The sequence below is a fragment of the Amia ocellicauda genome, chromosome 7 (assembly GCF_036373705.1).
Source record: "Amia ocellicauda isolate fAmiCal2 chromosome 7, fAmiCal2.hap1, whole genome shotgun sequence".
NCBI classification, from domain to species: domain Eukaryota; kingdom Metazoa; phylum Chordata; class Actinopteri; order Amiiformes; family Amiidae; genus Amia; species Amia ocellicauda.
The window spans coordinates 41,698,680-41,717,614 of NC_089856.1; the positions used below are offsets into that span (position 1 = coordinate 41,698,680).

The 18,935-nt window shown below is 39.8% G+C and overlaps 1 protein-coding gene and 1 long non-coding RNA gene across 2 annotated transcripts in view; one reads left to right on the plus strand and one right to left on the minus strand.

Moving 5' to 3' along the window:
* Nucleotides 1-18,935, minus strand: part of LOC136753515 (uncharacterized) — an 80,879-nt gene that overhangs the window by 23,859 nt on the left and 38,085 nt on the right. The gene's annotated exons all lie outside the window — the stretch shown is intronic.
* nyap2a (neuronal tyrosine-phosphorylated phosphoinositide-3-kinase adaptor 2a) overlaps nucleotides 15,890-18,935 on the plus strand; it is a 48,103-nt gene continuing 45,057 nt past the window's right edge. The window contains exons 1-2 of the mRNA XM_066709701.1: nucleotides 15,890-16,996; nucleotides 18,564-18,796. Coding sequence (XP_066565798.1) covers nucleotides 18,594-18,796 — 203 coding nt within the window. The 5' untranslated portion in view covers nucleotides 15,890-16,996; nucleotides 18,564-18,593. The remainder of the gene's footprint in view (nucleotides 16,997-18,563; nucleotides 18,797-18,935) is intronic.

Sequence of the window (18,935 nt, forward strand, 5' to 3'; positions counted from 1 at the left end):
GGATTTAGCAGACAATCACTGAGCACAATTTCGACCCAGAATATTAATCCATGTTTGGATAATCCTCAAATCACCTTTAACCCAACATCCTGTAGTTGTGTCTGCTATCTGCATGCCGATTGTCGCAGGGAAATACTTACAGGCACTATGTTGGTGATTTATGTTATTTAATATTTAAAGCATGCATCCTCGGATATTTAAATGACACTAAATGCACAGAATAATTTTGCACAATTATCTCTGTCTATCCATCTGTCGACACTTTAGCAATAAGCTGACTTTGCTGCCGGTTGCAGAGTAGGTCTAACACTGGTTCAACACTTTCCCTGACTAAACTGGATAGGATTTCATAAAAAAATAGTAACACTTCATATTACGGTTAAATAATCATTAATACATGAAATGTAAATAGTTTATAAAATAGTTAAGAACCATTCAGAATTCAATTTATAAATGATCAATAAACCTTTATAAATTCATCATTTATAATTTTGGCAGCTCCCAAAATACTATTTTGTTTATTTTTGGGGAATAAATGATCATATATTATAAACATTTATTGATCATTTATAAATTGAATTATTGATGGTTCCTAACTGTTTTATAAACTATTTATTAATAATTTATTAATGAAACCATAAGTGTTTAATGGCAATTTAAAAGGAACGGAGTCAATTTTATTTGATGCTGAAGCAAAAATGCATCTATTCATCACAATAAAATGCTGGTTTAACTCTTTCAGCTATGATGAATATACCATTTAACAGAAAATGTACATAATTTAGAACTCTAATTTTTTTTTATTTGGTGTCCCCCCATATTATTATTCCATTTAAAGGGCTTTAACCTATTAAATCCACCCCTATAAATTGTGGGTTTAAGGGGTTTAGGAGAATGTCTAAATCCCTGATTTCAATCCACTGGAAGTTGTTTCAAAGGATTATGAATGGGGTTCCAGTGCCTCCTTTACTCCCCATGGCTGTTGTAAGGCAAGGTTTAAGCACATACATGTTCAAGGGAACTAAGGGAGAAACATTTTGAAATACATTGTGAACAAAACTAATAATTACACTATGAAAACTATTAGCATTTCAGGGGGAGGGGAGCTGGTTCTCAATTAAATGTAGTTTTTAAAAATATTTTTCTCACCCACTGCTTCTCAATGTATGACTCAAGTCAAAAGCAAAAGGGAAGACTGATATACAGTGGACTAAATTCAGATTGCACACACATGGTTTCTAACTTAAATCAACAATATCAGATTCAAGCCTTTTGTTTATTCCTTCTGTTAAAACTTGGCTGACTAATTTACCACCAGCGCAGTCAGATGAACAATCCTCCCTCGGACAATGCATCACGAAATTCAAATGTGAAAAGATGTTCTTGAAGGCACCACTGAACAAAAAAAGAAACTAAGATTGCACAGGCTTGTAAAATAAAATAAAAAAAAAACTATGAAAAAATGATTTGGTTTTCAGCTCAATCTTTTGTCTGAACAAGAATGGCTTTTTGTGTATGTGAAAGAAAACATTGATCATCATTGTTGGATGCTTAATAACAGGGTTTTGGAACAATACTGCTCTAACTTCAAAACACAGAGGACTTCTACTAAATAGATTATATCTACAAAGAATTATATTGATCCGATTAATCTTTCCAAAGGACTCTGAATTGCAATACAAGATATTCTATTAAAACAGTTTGCCATTATTCTCAGTTGTTCTGTAATGGAAAATCTGTAGAGCTCAATACTTGAATATTGATGTCATGTAAGACATTGATTTATGAGGGGAAATAAGTGTGAGTGCATTCAGGCAGTCTGGGAGCATAGGAATTCAATATACCAAAACATGATTAACAACACAGTTCAGCATTCTTTAGTCATGAGCCTTGTTTTCCAATAGTCCCGTCGATCTGTATATTTTCTTTCTTAAAGAATCAACAATTATTTATTTTTTATACCCCCCCCTCCCCAGTTTGTTATAACCAATGGCTAACCAATTCAGCTTGCCGCTATAATCATAATACTAGCACAGGAGAGATGCAGACAACATACATGTGTTCTCTGAAATGTGCAGAAACTACTTATCTGCTCAAGCCTAGGACAGCAAACTACAGAGGTAAGCATCAGACTGAAGACCTCCACTCATAACACGGGCTGATTTCGAGCTCCAGTGTCCCTGGTCCTGGGATTACAGTAGCCATTGGCACCGTTTCCATGAAAAATACATGACTACACAGTTGTGATTTAAGGACAAGAGATCAGGTATACTAATAAATATTATTAAATTCAAAGTTATGTATTAGGGAGGAGGTATTAAAGTGTGTGAACCTGCCAACACATTTTGGAAAGAACAGCAATTCATACATTTAGGAGAGCTTTCAGCATTTACTTTTTCTCTTCTTTCAGTGTGTATCTGTGTGTTTGGGTTCAGTTTCTGTGCCGGGGAGTAACATCCGACTAGCCCAGGAAGAGGGGAATCTTGACTGCTGAAATCTCATAAGACCCGAGCAGGATTCCTTTTCTGCAATTTCATGCTCTTTTCAACGTGAAAATGTGATTGACTTTAGCCTTAAAAATACACTGCCTGAGGGACATGCATTTGCCTTTTCCCCCCTGAAAGTACGAGATGCGTGTGTGCTGGTTTAACAAAGTCATGACAGTGGAGGTGATTTTCAAGAGCATGTAAACCCAAGCACTGCCTACCATTGATTTCTATAATATGCAGCTTTTCTCTTTCCATCTCTGTTTTCACCTTTTTATCTCGGTGCCCAAGGGCTTGGGAGCCAGGAAGTATGTGTTGGTGGTGTATATTTATTTTTCAAAATCCTTCTGTAAAGAGACTATTGGGATTAAGTAACCACAACACAAAACATGTTGTGGCTAACAAGAACCAAAGGAATATATTTACGTGTATTATTTAGCACATTGATGTGAATAAACACACACACACACACACACACACACACAAACATTTCAATAGAAACATACAGTATGTTTGTTTGTGGAAATCCCTGAACAGAAAGATTAATTGTGAAAAAGCTGATGGAAAAATCTTTTGTTCTACGTGCTTTTAAAAACATATCCACTTCTCACGATTGACTCTTCGGGGACTCCCTACTATACATTGGTGAAAAAGCACAAATGAATTAGAAATGGCTAGATTTAGATCAGCTTAAGGGGGCCAACAAAATAGGTCGAAAACAATTAAGGCCAGGAATCACACATGTATGCAGTTAATCAGACTTTCGGTTCTTTTATTCAGGTGATCTGGAAGGAAGAATATGGAGATCAAATATAGTACCGCAGATAAAATGCGAAATCGTGTCATTTTACCATGGTCTCATCCATTCATCAGTTATGTTGGATTGTTTATGCTAAGGCTTAAGATTAGGTCAGTATTTTTATTCCCTTGGACATAATTTGTGCCTTGGCTTTAATTACAGAACTCCTTTGAGGATAATTTGTAGTAAGTCCAATCAAATAACTATAAAAAGCTTGACAGCGAGAATCTGTTTAACTTTTTGCAAGTCTTTTGTTGAAAAATCCAAGATGGGAAAATACAGAATACCCTCATCCATGATAAATAAAATGCCAGATAAAGTAGGATAACCTTGATCTGGGTTCTCCAGAGGTAACTGATTCAAGAAGGAGACTATCTTTTATTTTCAAACACTTAACAGGTGCTAAAAAATAAAATCAGGTCCAAAGTATTCACTTCTACATTAGTTTCTCCACCTTACTTTCATTATGAATAATTGTGAGATGGTGTACAGCATTTCAGATGTTTCCCTGTTCTCTAAACAGTCTTCCCAAAGTAGGCTGGAGCACAGTGCTGCTTTTGGACCCCTGCCTGGAAATAGGTGCTTTAAATTGCTTTACAATCTTTGCAGCTTTTTTTCTTAAAGGAGGAAAATCCTGCAGAGATTAAAATTATGTTAATCTGACAAACACACAAGCTGTTTTAATTAGTTTAATGATTCTGGACCGAAAAGACAACGGGATTGTCGCCGGCTCGTGAATTTAAATGCAATCTGAAGCTCAGAGGTGCTGTGGATCAGATTGTGCACTCACAGGCTGCTTCACAACAGACTCTTTGGGTGTCGTGGCTTGAACTGTTTATATGCTGGGTTTAAAATGTGCGCTATTTAATTGTGTTTAAATGTACAGTGTTGTTATTTGACATTCTCTGCCACATATAGTGGTCAATGGGGTAAAGGGTATGGTTAATTCCCATCGCTGCATTAAGATTCGCTATACTTTGTTTCTGCTCTACTTAACTAGCGAATCAAAGATGTGGAAATAAGTAAACTGAAAATTTCATGAAATATCTCAGTTTTTGGCTCCACTAACCTGCCATGTGTTCCTTCTCAGAAACGGCATAATCAGGTAGTTGGGCAGATTCTAATTAAAAAGGGAAGGCATCAGCTACAGAGAGTAACTGAGTGTTGGAAAATCAATTTGAAATGGGGGTTGAGGGGCTAAGCTTCTTTAAAGGATTAGCTATTGATTTTAAATTCAAGTGGCTAAGTGAACAGTCAAGTAAAACCTTCAACATGAGATTCATACAAACAGTCCTCGGGATTGTTTCAAAACTTTGTAAAGAGCCTTACTTTTCAGAAAAAGGAAAATAAATCCCAATCAATATTCAAGTCACTTTTGTGTTGCTTAATTTTATTTATTTGTCTATTCTTCTGCTTTACAGAATCTACAAAAGAAAATTGTTCAATATGCTCACTTGTACTCCATTAACTTCAAATGCTAAGTCTTGAAGGACATAAACTCAATGTTATTATCGTTATTATTATTGTCGTGACTGTAACATAAATGATGTACCTGATTGTTTGATTTTCCTACAAAAACACTGGACACTGTTGAGTCATCACAAAAAGGAAACCAAACTCTGGAAACATTGAAAGCTTCACAGAAAGCAAAGAAAGATTTTTTATTTTTTTTCCAACATTCTTTATATTCAAGTTATGCTGTAACACAATTAGATATAGTAAATAATGCAAAGGTCTGAATAATTTAAAGACTGGGTCTGCAACTCCATTCAGCTCATATCACACTGTCTAGAACAGGGGTAGTCAATAGGCGGACCGCAGGCCAAATCCGGACTGCCAGACGCTTTTGAATGGACAGCGAAAATAATTTTAATTGATTTGTTTTTAAATGTATTGTTACAGAGGTTTGTTTGACTTGTGCTTGTTATTGTGTGGAACCTAGTAGCAGCCCTTCCTGGTTATTAGCCAATAGGATGTTACGTTTTGCTCTGGGATGTCCTATATAGAGCTTATGTTCATGTTAGATAGGTAGTTAGTTAGTTGGTTGATTGATTGCTCGCAGATTCCTCGTTCGGGCGTCTCTAAACACATTCTGGACTGGGGCAAGAGCGTCACTTTGTATTCATAAAAACACAGGTATTCGGTTTGTTTTCATGACTGGGGGAAGGGGGGGAGGATCATGGTGCCATAGCTTGTATTCACCTAGAAACTCCTACATCAGTGGAAATAGATCTGTGATTGACAAGCACCAGAAACCGCGTCTAGTTTGCATGTATAATCTCGGTTGATATGTGATTTTTTGCTGGTGATATGTGGTTGTGAAGCAAAGATATGTTTAAATCCAAATCTGCAGCCTGACAAAAAATAATTGACTACCCCTGGTCTAGAGTATTGCTATGGTAATGTGACCAAACACACAAATTCATTACTATTTACATTCTCTATTTTTAGGAGCTTCTTGGAAATAAAAATCTGTATCTCATTTATTTAACATTTATATTTAATAGAAAAGCAAATGTTGTTGACATGCTTTGTGCCGTTATTCAGTGTGAAGTTCTTAGTACCTTTTCACCCTGGAACAGAGGAGACATGCAGGTAACAGAAATTACACTATGGGAGGAATAGAACTAGATGAAGTAACGCATGAGAAAGACTTAGGAGTCTATGTGGACTCCTCACTTTCTCCATCCAAACAATGTGGGGAAGCAATAAAAAAGGCAAACAGCATGTTAGGGTATATTGTCAAAAGTGTAGAATTGAGAACAAGGGCAGTGATGTTCAGACTGTACAATGCACTAGTTAGAGCTCATCTGGATACTGTGTACAGTTCTGGGCTCCACACTTCAAGAAAGATATCGCTGCTCTAGAACCAGACTTATTCAAGGTCTGAAGGGACTGTCCTACTGAGAGACTGAGGAACTGAACCTTTTCACCCAGGAACAGAGGAGACTATGTGGGGACTTAATTCAAGTCTTCAAAATCATGAAAGGCATCGACCACATCAAACCAGAGGAGCTTTTCCAGATTTTGGCTCAACGAACTTTCCTGGATTTTACATCACATTGTTGGACAACATTTTTCTTTTTTCTTTACCGGTTATCAAGGGTGGATGGGACTGAGCCAAAGTAATTGCAAACAACCTTATGATGTGGGTTTCTGATCCCGCCCTGCAGCTACAATGACTGTTAGACTAATTGTGTGGGCGTGGGGCTTTAACCGACACTCAGCGCGGTGTGTATGTTCGGATTCTCTTCGGAGCAAATCATCTGTTCTGCCGTGACTGCTGGCTTTATCCAGATGAGAAATGAAAGCGTGTAACTAGTTAGCTCAGAGGAGTGTGAAGTTCCACTCCTCGTACACTTTTGACTGAGCTGCTTTCCTTTAAGGACGCACAGAGATTCAAAGACAAGTAGCCCGAGGTCATTCGCTCTGTTCTAAGGAAAGATGGCTTAAAAGCAGCATTTCTCCTCTCTTGCTCAGGGAAGACAATTCACCTGTTCAGACTGCAGGGATGTCAAAGACGTGTCCCCAAACTCGTTGACACGCACTTTCAAATTAGACAAGGCGATGAAAAGCATGGATATAACATCGCTAATGATTCTGAAACTCGGTCATGTCCCTTGTTGAATTTACCTCCTGTAGCTACCTAACAACTTTCTACTGACAATGAGAAGGAAATTATCTCTCTCTCAGGGCTTCTATGGGTTCTTCCTGCTCCCATCTTTCATTATTTTTGATCTAACATTATTTTGCTGTAAATGAAATAGTTTTTCTTTGGATTGCTTCTTTAGATGAGAAACAAACAAATCAAAAAACTGAAGAGAGACAAGAAAAGACTGTAAAGATCTAATGTAAACATGTAAACATACCACAAAAGTGTTACAACAATTTACACCACATCACTGATTCATTATACTAAAGTGCTGTCCAGCAGGGCTACAGGTGTGACACAAAACCAAAGACAAATCACTTTTGTGTGGCTGTGTGTCCCACCATACACATGTATACCTAGCCTAATAAAGCAGCTGATAAAATAAAACAGCAGCACTTTACTAGATGGTGAAAATGTTGTTTACTTCCACTTTATCTGGCATCGCAATCCTATTTATCACTGCGAGAGCATCGTTCAGTTTACAAACTACCCAGACACTGCAGGATTCATGTTTTCATGGGACTGTGTGCTTTTTCCTCTTTTATTGTTGTAGCATTTTCGGAAGAAGGCACCGAGAGACTCTAATACCGTTCTCGAACAGAAAGTTTATTTTAAGGGAACGCGGGCCACAGCCCCCACCAAAACAAAGACAATAACAACAACGCAATTACCAACACCTTAGCTTCTGTGCTAAACCAGGACCTGGGTTACTCTGGCTCTCTCCCGGCAGGGAGGGCATATTTATTAACTCTCCCCTGAACCTGCCCCAGTCTCCCCTGGTACCCACCAACTGTGATCATGCACTGCATAAGAATCAATTATACACGCTCACAATTGGCAGATCTCCCTGGAGACAGACCGGTGTGGATTGGCACCAAACCCCAGATCCTCCCAGCCCCGCACAACCTGCCCAGGGTGACTCCACTACAGTATATTAAACATCTCCAGGTCTCAGCCTACAGTTAATACAAGATTTCCTGTCAATGGGGATTTTGAGGGTAAAATGTTTTGATTGTTTGTTTGTGTATGTATATTATTTGACAGTAGTTTTGTCCACATCACTCTATAGATGAAAGGTCATTGACCTCTCTTTACACACTGTTGCAATGGTGAAATTTCATTCATTCAGGGGTTACTATTCGTGGTATTTCTATGCGAGGCTGTTTGACGACAATGGCTTTGAAGTGTCAGAGATTAGGAATAAAAGTCTAGGGTTTCTAAATGGTATATACTGTATATTCTTATCAGGGGCCTCTTCTCTCGTAACATCTAAGTATTAATTGGCAGTGAATTGTACTTATCAGTAACAATGGCTCTGACGTATTCAATGTTGTATTGACATCTATTAGATTGCATCTTATCTTCAAGGTAATTACAACATAAATGCTTCTAGACTGCTGTCCTGTACCATCTGTTATGAAAAGACTACACTGCAGGCTTTTTGACATTATATCTTGATCATATGATTACAATGTTGTCCAAATGGGAAGAAGCCACAAGCATTTCAGTGTGGTAATGAAGAGCTGATTCCACTTGCCCTTGACCGCTAGTAACTGAAACAACACTTTAAACACAGAGATCTAGCTGAAAACACTTGACTGCTTTTTTATATAAAGTTAAATCAAACACAGGCAAAACATTTTGGGCACCTTTATGAATGGCTATTGAGCTGTCTGAATCAAACTGCATTAGGCTACAAAGTGCCCCTGCTCACTCTTTTATGTGTCAGCATTGATCTGGATCAGCCCTTTGGATAGCCTTAAAGACTCCCATCATCCGTTCTGCTCCGCTGTTATGAAAAGCACAGTGGGTCATGCTGCTGAAAATGATGACCACTACTGTTTTTATTATACATCCATATATATATATATATATATATATATATATATATATATATATATACATACATATATACATCCATATATATATATATATATATATATATATATATATATATACATTCACCTAAAGGATTATTAGGAACACCTGTTCAATTTCTCATTAATGCAATTATCTAACCAACCAATCACATGGCAGTTGCTTCAATGCATTTAGGGGTGTGGTCCTGGTCAAGACAATCTCCTGAACTCCAAACTGAATGTCTGAATGGGAAAGAAAGGTGATTTAAGCAATTTTGAGCGTGGCATGGTTGTTGGTGCCAGACGGGCCGGTCTGAGTATTTCACAATCTGCTCAGTTACTGGGATTTTCACGCACAACCATTTCTAGGGTTTACAAAGAATGGTGTGAAAAGGGAAAAACATCCAGTATGCGGCAGTCCTGTGGGCAAAAATGCCTTGTTGATGCTAGAGGTCAGAGGAGAATGGGCCGACTGATTCAAGCTGATAGAAGAGCAACTTTGACTGAAATAATCACTCGTTACAACCGAGGTATGCAGCAAAGCATTTGTGAAGCCACAACACGTACAACCATGGGCTACAACAGCAGAAGACCCCACCGGGTACCACTCATCTCCACTACAAATAGGAAAAAGAGGCTACAATTTGCACAAGCTCACCAAAATTGGACAGTTGAAGACTGGAAAAATGTTGCCTGGTCTGATGAGTCTGGATTTCTGTTGAGACATTCAGATGGTAGAGTCAGAATTTGGCGTAAACAGAATGAGAACATGGATCCATCATGCCTTGTTACCACTGTGCAGGCTGGTGGTGGTGGTGTAATGGTGTGGGGGATGTTTTCTTGGCACACTTTAGGCCCCTTAGTGCCAACTGGGCATCGTTTAAATGCCACGGCCTACCTGAGCATTGTTTCTTATCAAGGCAGTTCTGAAGGCGAAAGGGGGTCAAACACAGTATTAGTATGGTGTTCCTAATAATCCTTTAGGTGAGTGTATATATAACCTTTTTTCTCACTATTTCAAATTTAAAACACTTATCTTCTGAAGGAGAGCTAAAATGGATTCTCATTTCCACCAAAGAAACTTCTTCCATTTTCTTCTGAGCACAAAATGAATGTATATTCGCTTTTGAGTGCTAATCATTTTCAATTGGTACATCTAACACTGTAATCTGTTTCCTTGGTAAAATTCAATGACAAACACCCACAGAGAGGTCATGTTACCACACAGGTTTGAACTTATATCACACTAAAGAACTAAAGAAGGTTCTATACCCAGAATGCAGCAGTTCAAGGATTCAAAAGATCAAACAGCATATCTTAAAATCATCTGGAGTGAAGGTAGATTATTAATATTATTATTATTATTATACAATATAATCAATTTAACAAACAATGTTATATACACCGATCAGCCATAACATTATGACCACCTGCCTAATATTGTGTAGGTCCACCTTTTGCCGCCAAAACAGCCCTGACCCGTCGAGGCATGGACTCCACTAGACCTCTGAAGGTGTGCTGTGGTATCTGGCACCAAGACGTTAGCAGCAGATCCTTTAAGTCCTGTAAATTGCAAGGTGGGGCCTCCATGGATCGGACTTGTTTGTCCAGCACATCCCACAGATGCTCGATTGGATTGAGATCTGGGGAATTTGGAGGCCAAGTCAACTCCTTGAACTCATGATTCATCAGACCAGGCCACCTTCCTTCATTGCTCCGTGGTCCAGTTCTGATGCTCACGTGCCCATTGTAGGGGCTTTCGGCAGTGGACAGGGGTCAGCATGGGCACCCTGACTGGTCTGCGGCTATGCAGCCCCAAACGCAACAAACTGCGATGCACTGTGTGTTCTGACACCTTTCTATCAGAACCAGCATTCACTTCTTCAGCAATTTGAGCTACAGTAGCTCGTCTGTTGGATCGAACCACACGGGCCAGCCTTCGCTCCCCACGTGCATCAGTGAGCCTTGGCCGCCCACGACCCTGTCGCCGGTTCACCGCTTTTCCTTCCTTGGACCACTTTTGATAGGTACTGACCACTGCAGACCGGGAACACCCCACAAGAGCTGCAGTTTTGGAGATGCTCTGACCCAGTCGTCTAGCCATCACAATTTGGCCCTTGTCAAAGTCACTCAGATCCTTACGCTTGCCCATTTTTCCTGCTTCTAACACATCAACTTTGAGGACAAAATGTTCACTTGCTGCCTAATATATCCCACCCACTGATAATGAGATTATAAGTGTTATTCACTTCACCTGTCAGTGGTCATAATGTTATGGCTGATCGGTGTATGTGTACTCTTTAAATGTATTTAAAGGATGAAAAAAACTGAAACTATTAAGTATTTATTCCAAGCATTGTGGGAACATAGCAAAGTCAATTTGAATGGTAAACCCTCCCACAGCCATCCCATTGACTTTCATGTAGGACAACTGTTGTTTGTGGATAAAACAAACTCTTAGACTGGCAGTGGGCCAGACGCAAAACGACTAGAAATTAAATAACCTTTTAGAGCAAGCATTTTCCCCTCGAGAAACACACTCCTCACACAACGAATTGACCCAATTATGCTTCAAATATACATATTAACAGAAGTAGACCATCCTATCCCTCTCCTACAGTTATTAGTACAGGAAAGACATCATATCAGGGCTGCATGGAAATCTGCAACAGGCAGCAAATCTTTTATTAGCTTAAGTCATGCATGGCACTCCATTTTAAAGCCCTCTTGGATCTCCTACCCTCCCACTCTTTCAACCAGTGCACTTCGGAAATGGCCACATGACTTTTGCTGACATTTTGATTTTTAATGCCTAAGCTGAGGAAATTGGAATTTCTTAACAAAGCTAAAAATAGACCTCCTTAACCAAGAAACATAGGTTAGTTACTGCATTCAATAAAGATATGGTGATAAATTTCCTGAACTGCAGATTTCTGTCACATCCTTTAAGCTACTGACTGTGTTTCACATTCGCAGGCAAGTTGATACTTTAGACTGCGAGACATCTTAAGCTTTTTGCGCAAGGTGTGATGCTAACAGGGACTGAAAAGCATTCTCTTCACGCAGGCTTTAAGACAATGGCCTGGCTGAGCACTACTAACCGTGCTTTCATGCCCAAGGAGTAGGAAGGGTGCTATGCTAATAAGTGTTTTGATGGAAAAAGTTTTGACCAAGAACTTTTAACAGATTGGCTGATATAATAAGCGAGTGTTGAAAGTTTCAGGAGTGTTATAGGACATGGTGGAAGAGCTGGTAACAAACATTTCACCACAGGACAAGAACTGTGATGAACAATAAAACATAGAATCCATACACAGATATGAGAGGAAATGATCAGGTCCAATTGTGGATTCCTTCAATCAACTGCTTGTAACCCTGTCATAGTGTAAAGAATGAGTCACAACTAAGGGCTGCAGTGTTGCCTGGCTTTTGATCCAATTAGCTTCCAATAACTTAATGGGTCTGATTAGTTGCTTAACTGGATTGATTAAATACTTCTCTACAGGCTATAAATTATGTAACAGGTAGCACAGCTATAATTAAAATCACTCTTTAAAGGCCTTCTAATGTATGTTATAGATGTCTAATTGATAACATAATTACATATTTTGAGAGCTGGAATAAAAATTTGAATCCACAGCGGCCATCCAGATGATGGGTCTGAGATTATATAAAGTGTCAAAACAATATATAGCATCTATGCAGGTCTTAGTTCAGTATGTCTAACAGCAGCACTGTGCTCACATTATGACTAACCATTCTGGAGATGTTTTCCCAGGAGGCCAGAGACCAAATCCATGCAATTTCTGTAGCTGTCCATTGTGCTACGTCTTATTGTTAACCTGAAACGCTGAGTATTTTGAATACTGACTGCGTCCTTTGATCAGAGACCGAGCTATCATAATGCTAAAATGTTCTTTTCAATATGACACAAAAAAGTCAGCGCTTTTCGTAGAGCTATTTGTGTGCTGATTTGTCCCTTTATGTTATAAAACCTGCTTGCTTATTACCCTGAATAGCTCCAATGAACCATGTGCACCCAAGGCACTTGAAGGCAAGAGAGATACTGTACAATTGCTCTCAGGATCAGTGGAGCCTGTAAACTCCAAAAGAATAGGTTATATAATGATGTATCTCCCTGATGAATATAATTCCCCAAATCTTGCCACTAACTTACTTTTACTAATTATCAATTTTCTAGTAGTATTTTTAAAGTACATAAAAATAGGTTCCCTTTACGTTTCTGATAAAAAACTTTTTATATATAATTTTCTAATAAACAGCTTATCCACAATAGTATGAACTACTGTGACATTTGAAGATCACACTTTATTACCTAAACGATGTACAAACCAACAGCAAGCTGGGTACAACTGTGCGAATCTGTAAGAATTTCTAGTAAGATCTTTTTTCGTTTCTTCCTTTGGGTGCATGAGTGGGTGTAAAAGTGGAATTTGTCGTGGCATTTGACATGTTTTTGCAATCTGCATAGATCTTCTCTTTTCATGTCTCAGCTGTTTTTCCTAATTGATATTTAATTAGGCCTTTTCTTCACCCCTTCCTTTTCCACTTCTTGTTCTCTCCATTCACTCGCAGTTCTTTATGCACCCTATCATTTCCCTGCATTCTTTCACTCTGCTTTTCTCAATTCTGTCATTTCCTAAATCTCTCCGTTCTGTCAAGCCCTGTAGTCGGAGGACTTCCAGCACAGCTGAGTAACATATTTCACTGCGGAGACAAGAGGACTGTAGCTCTGTGATTACCAGCAAAAATATGAAATCATTAAAAAAATAAATAAATGAAGAACCATAAATAATCCCTTTGTCCGAGGTCTGGTTATAATACATTTAATTATATGAAACATTTAAAATGTTAAATTGTGAACTGTGAAGCATGAACACATTGCCAGACATTATCAAGATGAAATGGACTTTGTATTCACCAGAGTGGCGTTATAAATATTCAGAATTTGTATATTATTTATCTGCTTGTTTTGGGAATATTAGTTAATTAACTGTTATTGTTATATACTTCATTGCATTTTGCATCTGTCTATTTTACATCATGTTTCCTGAATTCTCTGATATCAGCCAGTAGAACAAAACTATTATTTCTTCCATATTATTATAATGTTTTACTGAATATTATTTAAACAAATACAAAATTGAACATTTTCAGTGCTGGTTTCTGTCACATACTTCCTCCTGCCCAAATGCTGTTTAAAAAACAGCTTTTGTAACCTGTTTAAAAATATCTGCACTACAAACCTTAGAACAGAAGATTGTGACGCCCAATATGGAGGCGACGGTTGTTCTTTTTTAAATGGAAAAACAAAAACGCCCCCAGGGAATTCTTGGCTTGTTCAATTCTTTTACTCATATTAGATTAAGCCTCCAGCTGCAACTGCCACCCTTACAAATGCCTGTCGAGATCATTGGGGTAATTAACTGAAGAAAGTGATGTCATAGAACGAGGTGGGGCCAACTTTAGCCTCCCCTTGTTCTGTCCTGACTCTGCTGATTGATGGGACGGCCCGGACAGATGCTCCCATTGAGACTCCGACACAAACCCGGTTCGGCAGGACGGCACAAGCAACAACCAGCGGTGGTGACCAGACGAGTTCCCTACATCCTTAATCCCCCAGTGTTGACCTCACCGAGTCTTCGAACATTACCCACGTTGCACTTGGCTTTCAATCCTCCCCACACGCTGGATGAGAGCCCTTGCTTTGGTTAATGGGATTTGTCTTCCCCTTAGCTGTGATAAAGAGAAACAGGGACAGTAATTGAAGGGAGCATTAGGCCTACTGCTAGATCTCCTTTGATGCTCATAAACCAGGTCAGTTATCTGTGGTGTCTAGTTTTGTTACTGTCAATTGGGGGTAGGGGGATGGCGGCTGACACTACAGACAGGTGGTTTCTGTGAGAGGAATGAAGCTAGTATCATAGTAATACGATTGTCATTTCGCCTGGGCTGTAATTAGGTTAATATGTATTACATTCAATATTTTCCCTAGTAACATCATTTGCCATTTAGTGATTCCTCGCCTGCTCTCCGTCAGCTGCAGCGGACTTTTGCCCATGCATTATAAAGCCTTTCCCATGCACCCAATGACTTTAATTAAAATTATTTCCCACCCCCCTTCAGAAAAATGACAATAATAATAATAATAATTCAGATACTTAGCTGATACCCTTATCCAGGGTGATTTACATTTGTACCCATTTATACAGCTGGGCATTTTAAGTGAAGTGCCTAGCTCAAGGGTACAAGAGCATTACTGTACCTGGGATTTGAACCCACAACCTTCCAGTTACAAATCCAGAGCCCTTAACCACTACTCCACAGTGCTGTCAAGACTCAGGCTTAGGACACAATATTCAGAAGTACGCCCTTTGTTAAAACGCTCCATTTCAAGATCACCATTTGTAGACCTTAATTTCAAGCACCCTGTCACAGCAGAGAGTGAGTGTGCTTGTCTTGCAAAAAAAAAAAGAAAAGGTGGACGGGAGCGTGCATAGCATACATCAAAGGCACTCCATCATTCTGTGTGCACTTAGTATGATTAGGGACCAAGCTGGGGGTCTGCTTCCAGAAACCCCCACGAAACAGCACTTGTGGCTGAGCGATGCCAGCGACCCGGAGCCAGGTGGCAGGACCGGTGGATTTCTAAAGGTCAAAAAGACCTCCATCTCAATAACAGCGGTCCAAGAGGCAGCGGCAACGACTGAAATGTGCCACGCTGCTGTTGTGGTGGGCACCAGTTGGGAGAATAGATAACAAGTGACATCTCCCCCTCCCCCCCAAAAAAAAAAACTAGGTTAATGGTTGTGTTTATTTTTTGCACCCAGGGCTGACTCTATGATATTTTTGTCATGGGGGGAGGGTGGGTTGATGCAAACCAGTTATTTGCTAGGTCTGTGCCACTGTAAAGAAAAAAAAAAGAAAAAAGACGCACAGCCTACGATCAATCCCCATTTTTTGCCATCTTGTTTGCTAGTGAGAATTCCTGGCTGCACAGATAAAGGCAGGAGAGGAGCTGTTGCTAAGGCAAGGAGTCTCTAACGAGGACCCGCACCCCTGGGAGCTGCAATGTGAAGTGGAAAGAGATTGCCTCCCTGCGTGTGTGTGTCGGTGGTGGTCTCTGCTTCCTGCACTTCCCTCCCTCGCTCCCCCTCCGCACAGACTGGCCTAGACAGGAGCTGTCCCTGGTACTGGAATGCTTCTGAGGGCGCTGGTAAATGCCGACAGATTGCAACGCACACAACAGAGAGCGAGCAAGCGAGAGAGAGAGAGAGAGAGAGAGAGAAAGAGCGTGCGACAGAGAGTAAAGGATGAGATTTGCTCTGTCGAAGGTAGGCTTGCTCTTTGTCTTGTGATTTACAATTCAGAATCCCTGATTAATCTGCCGCTGCGGCTTTGACAGACTGAGGCAGCTGAACATCGCAAGCCTGCCGGTTGTGGTCACGGGGGAGGGATGATACCACAAACCAGACGGCTCCCAGCCTTCTGCATCTAACGGGGGAGATGAGGAAGCATCTTGCTTGAGAGGAGGTCTACGTTGAAAAACAGATCAAAATAAAGAGGCAGCAGCAGCAGAAGAAGAAGAATAGGAGGATGTATCCTATCAATCCAGCTTTCTTTTGTGCAGGTGGTGGTCTGTGCTCTTAAAAATACCATGTGCAAATGACGCTTGCAAGTGTGCCTGCATTTGATCGTGTTGTTCTCTGCTGTGTGGTGAAGTGGATAAGAAGCATCCAGCTGCCTCTTCACTGGACATCCAGACTGGGCACGGTTTGCAGCTGCCCCCTGCTCTCCACAACAGGGGATTAAGGAAAACACTGGGTTTGTTTGTTTGCTTGTTTGTTTGTTTGGATTTTTTGTGCTGCTTAACATTGCTGATATTCTGTTTGGGAGGAAGTAAATTAGGGACCCCCAGGGTGCTGAAGATGGTTATCACCCTCTTTACACCAACATGGGATTCAAAGGAGCCGCTCGACGCTTTCTCTGCCCAAAAATATGCACTTTCTAGTGAAGCCTATTGATTTTTGCAACATCAGCCAACAACTGGCCACTTCTTATGGTGCTGAAACATCTCTCTCTACCTGTGCTGTCGTAAAATTGCAGTCAAGGGCTCTACCAAGAAGAAATTAACCAATTTTCTAATTGCACTTCAGCCTGCACGGAATCAGTTCATTTTGTAAGTATGCCTCTTTATTCCTCTTAAGGGCGATGCGTGTCGGTGATTGTGATAAAGATGCTTGCAGGGAAGAACGAGGAAAAAAACTAAAACAAACAATGCAGTCAAGGTCTGAGATGGTCGTGGTTGAGATGCACATAAACAGGCACCTCATCCGTCCTGTGGCACCCTGATTTGGAGATCGTCTGTTGCTTAGATACAGTAGAACTACCTTTTATTCAATTGAATAAATGATTCTCACTTCAGCCTCTTTAGGAGGATTGCAGGGAAAATGTCAGAGGGACTGGAGTGTTTGGGTGGAACTGTGGGCAAAAAAACAAGATAAACAAAATTATTTCCACTCCAGAAAGCAGCAGCAACCTAGGAGGGAAATGCCTGCAGCCCCCCCCCCCCCCCCCCCATAAACAAGAGCACAAGCTTAGGGGATTAAAGGAAGAATTTCTGATTTCCTTAAGTCGCTGGAAATCAACAAGAATAAATCCTTTTCTCAAACCAAGATCACCAGTGCATTAAACAACAGCGCGCTGGAGTGAGCGTCTGCAGACACACAGAGGTGTTCCACCAGGAAGTGCCCCGTTCTACAGATGGCTCCGTTAAAACAATCCAGTCACACAGACAAACAAAACGCAGAGCATGGTGTTTGTACCAGACAATAGGCTGTTTTCAATAAACCCTCATATCCTAATTTGGCAGCAGTCCAAACATCTTGCCTCTATCCACTAAAGGGCAGGCTTTAAATAATGTAAAATGCAGAAAGCCTTTCCGTACAATGAGAGAATTATATTTTTACACGGACACTGATGTACCTGCAGAAATACAAATATCCGTACCTCAATTTTGATGTATTCTGAGCTTGGCCTAAACTGGAAAGAAATACTGATAATATGCATTCAAAGTGTAATGAATCACAGGCAGTATATATATTTGTATTGGGCTTGTATATACAATAATTTAAATAAAAACAAACCCTAGTAATTGTGTTTTTTTTTACCTTGTATACATTTACATCTGAACGTAATCTGATTATATATATGAAATTGTCATGGCTTTAAAGATAGGAATAATATTGTTCTAGTTCGATCAAAATTATATGTGGCTTTAATATGTAACTAAATGTAACAACAAAGAAGATCCAGTCTGCTCTTAGCATGATGAAATCATCTCAGGCATGATGCAACTATTACACAGAGTCGCTTCATTTCAGATGAAGGCACTTCAAGGCAACAGTATAAGTAATAGAATAAGTGCATCCTATTTAAATACATAATGTGTTTTCAAAAGTGAGATTCTAGAGTTGAGATATTATTGCTCCTACTCTGAATGGTAATGGGAGTAAGAATTTGTAGTGTTTATGATCTTATTTTCAAGCATGGAATTAAATATGAGAAACGTGGAGTAAATTAATGCATGGAAAAATAGAATCTCTAATGTTCCATAATGCATGTATACCCAGGAACATCTGAAACATGATTCCATTTAAAAACTATTCGCCTGAAAGTGATTATATTTCCAATTTATCATTACTTTCACCACGGTTGTCATTGGCATTGTTTTTGCTTACTTGCAGCGAGAACTGTTCGCTTGCCTTTGAAGAACAATGACTTCAAAAGAAGAGGAGTCCACTTTCACAAGGTTTTTCCAGTACGTTGAAGACAGCGGCCTCAGAGCCTACGATGGCTTGGTTATACAGAACGCCTCGGACATTGCCCGGGAGAACGACCGTGTCAGGAACGAAACCAACTTGGCTTATCTGCAGGAGAAAAGTGAGAAGAAGAGGAGGCAGGAGGAAGCAATAAAAAGGTAGGACTGAGATCCAACATCTGTAAAAACTTGATTTAGAAAGCCCATCCACAAGCAGATACTTCTATTTATTTTGTGGCTCAGCAAAACTCTCACATTTTTCTTTCTATCTTGACAGCTATTTAATTACCTGCCCTCT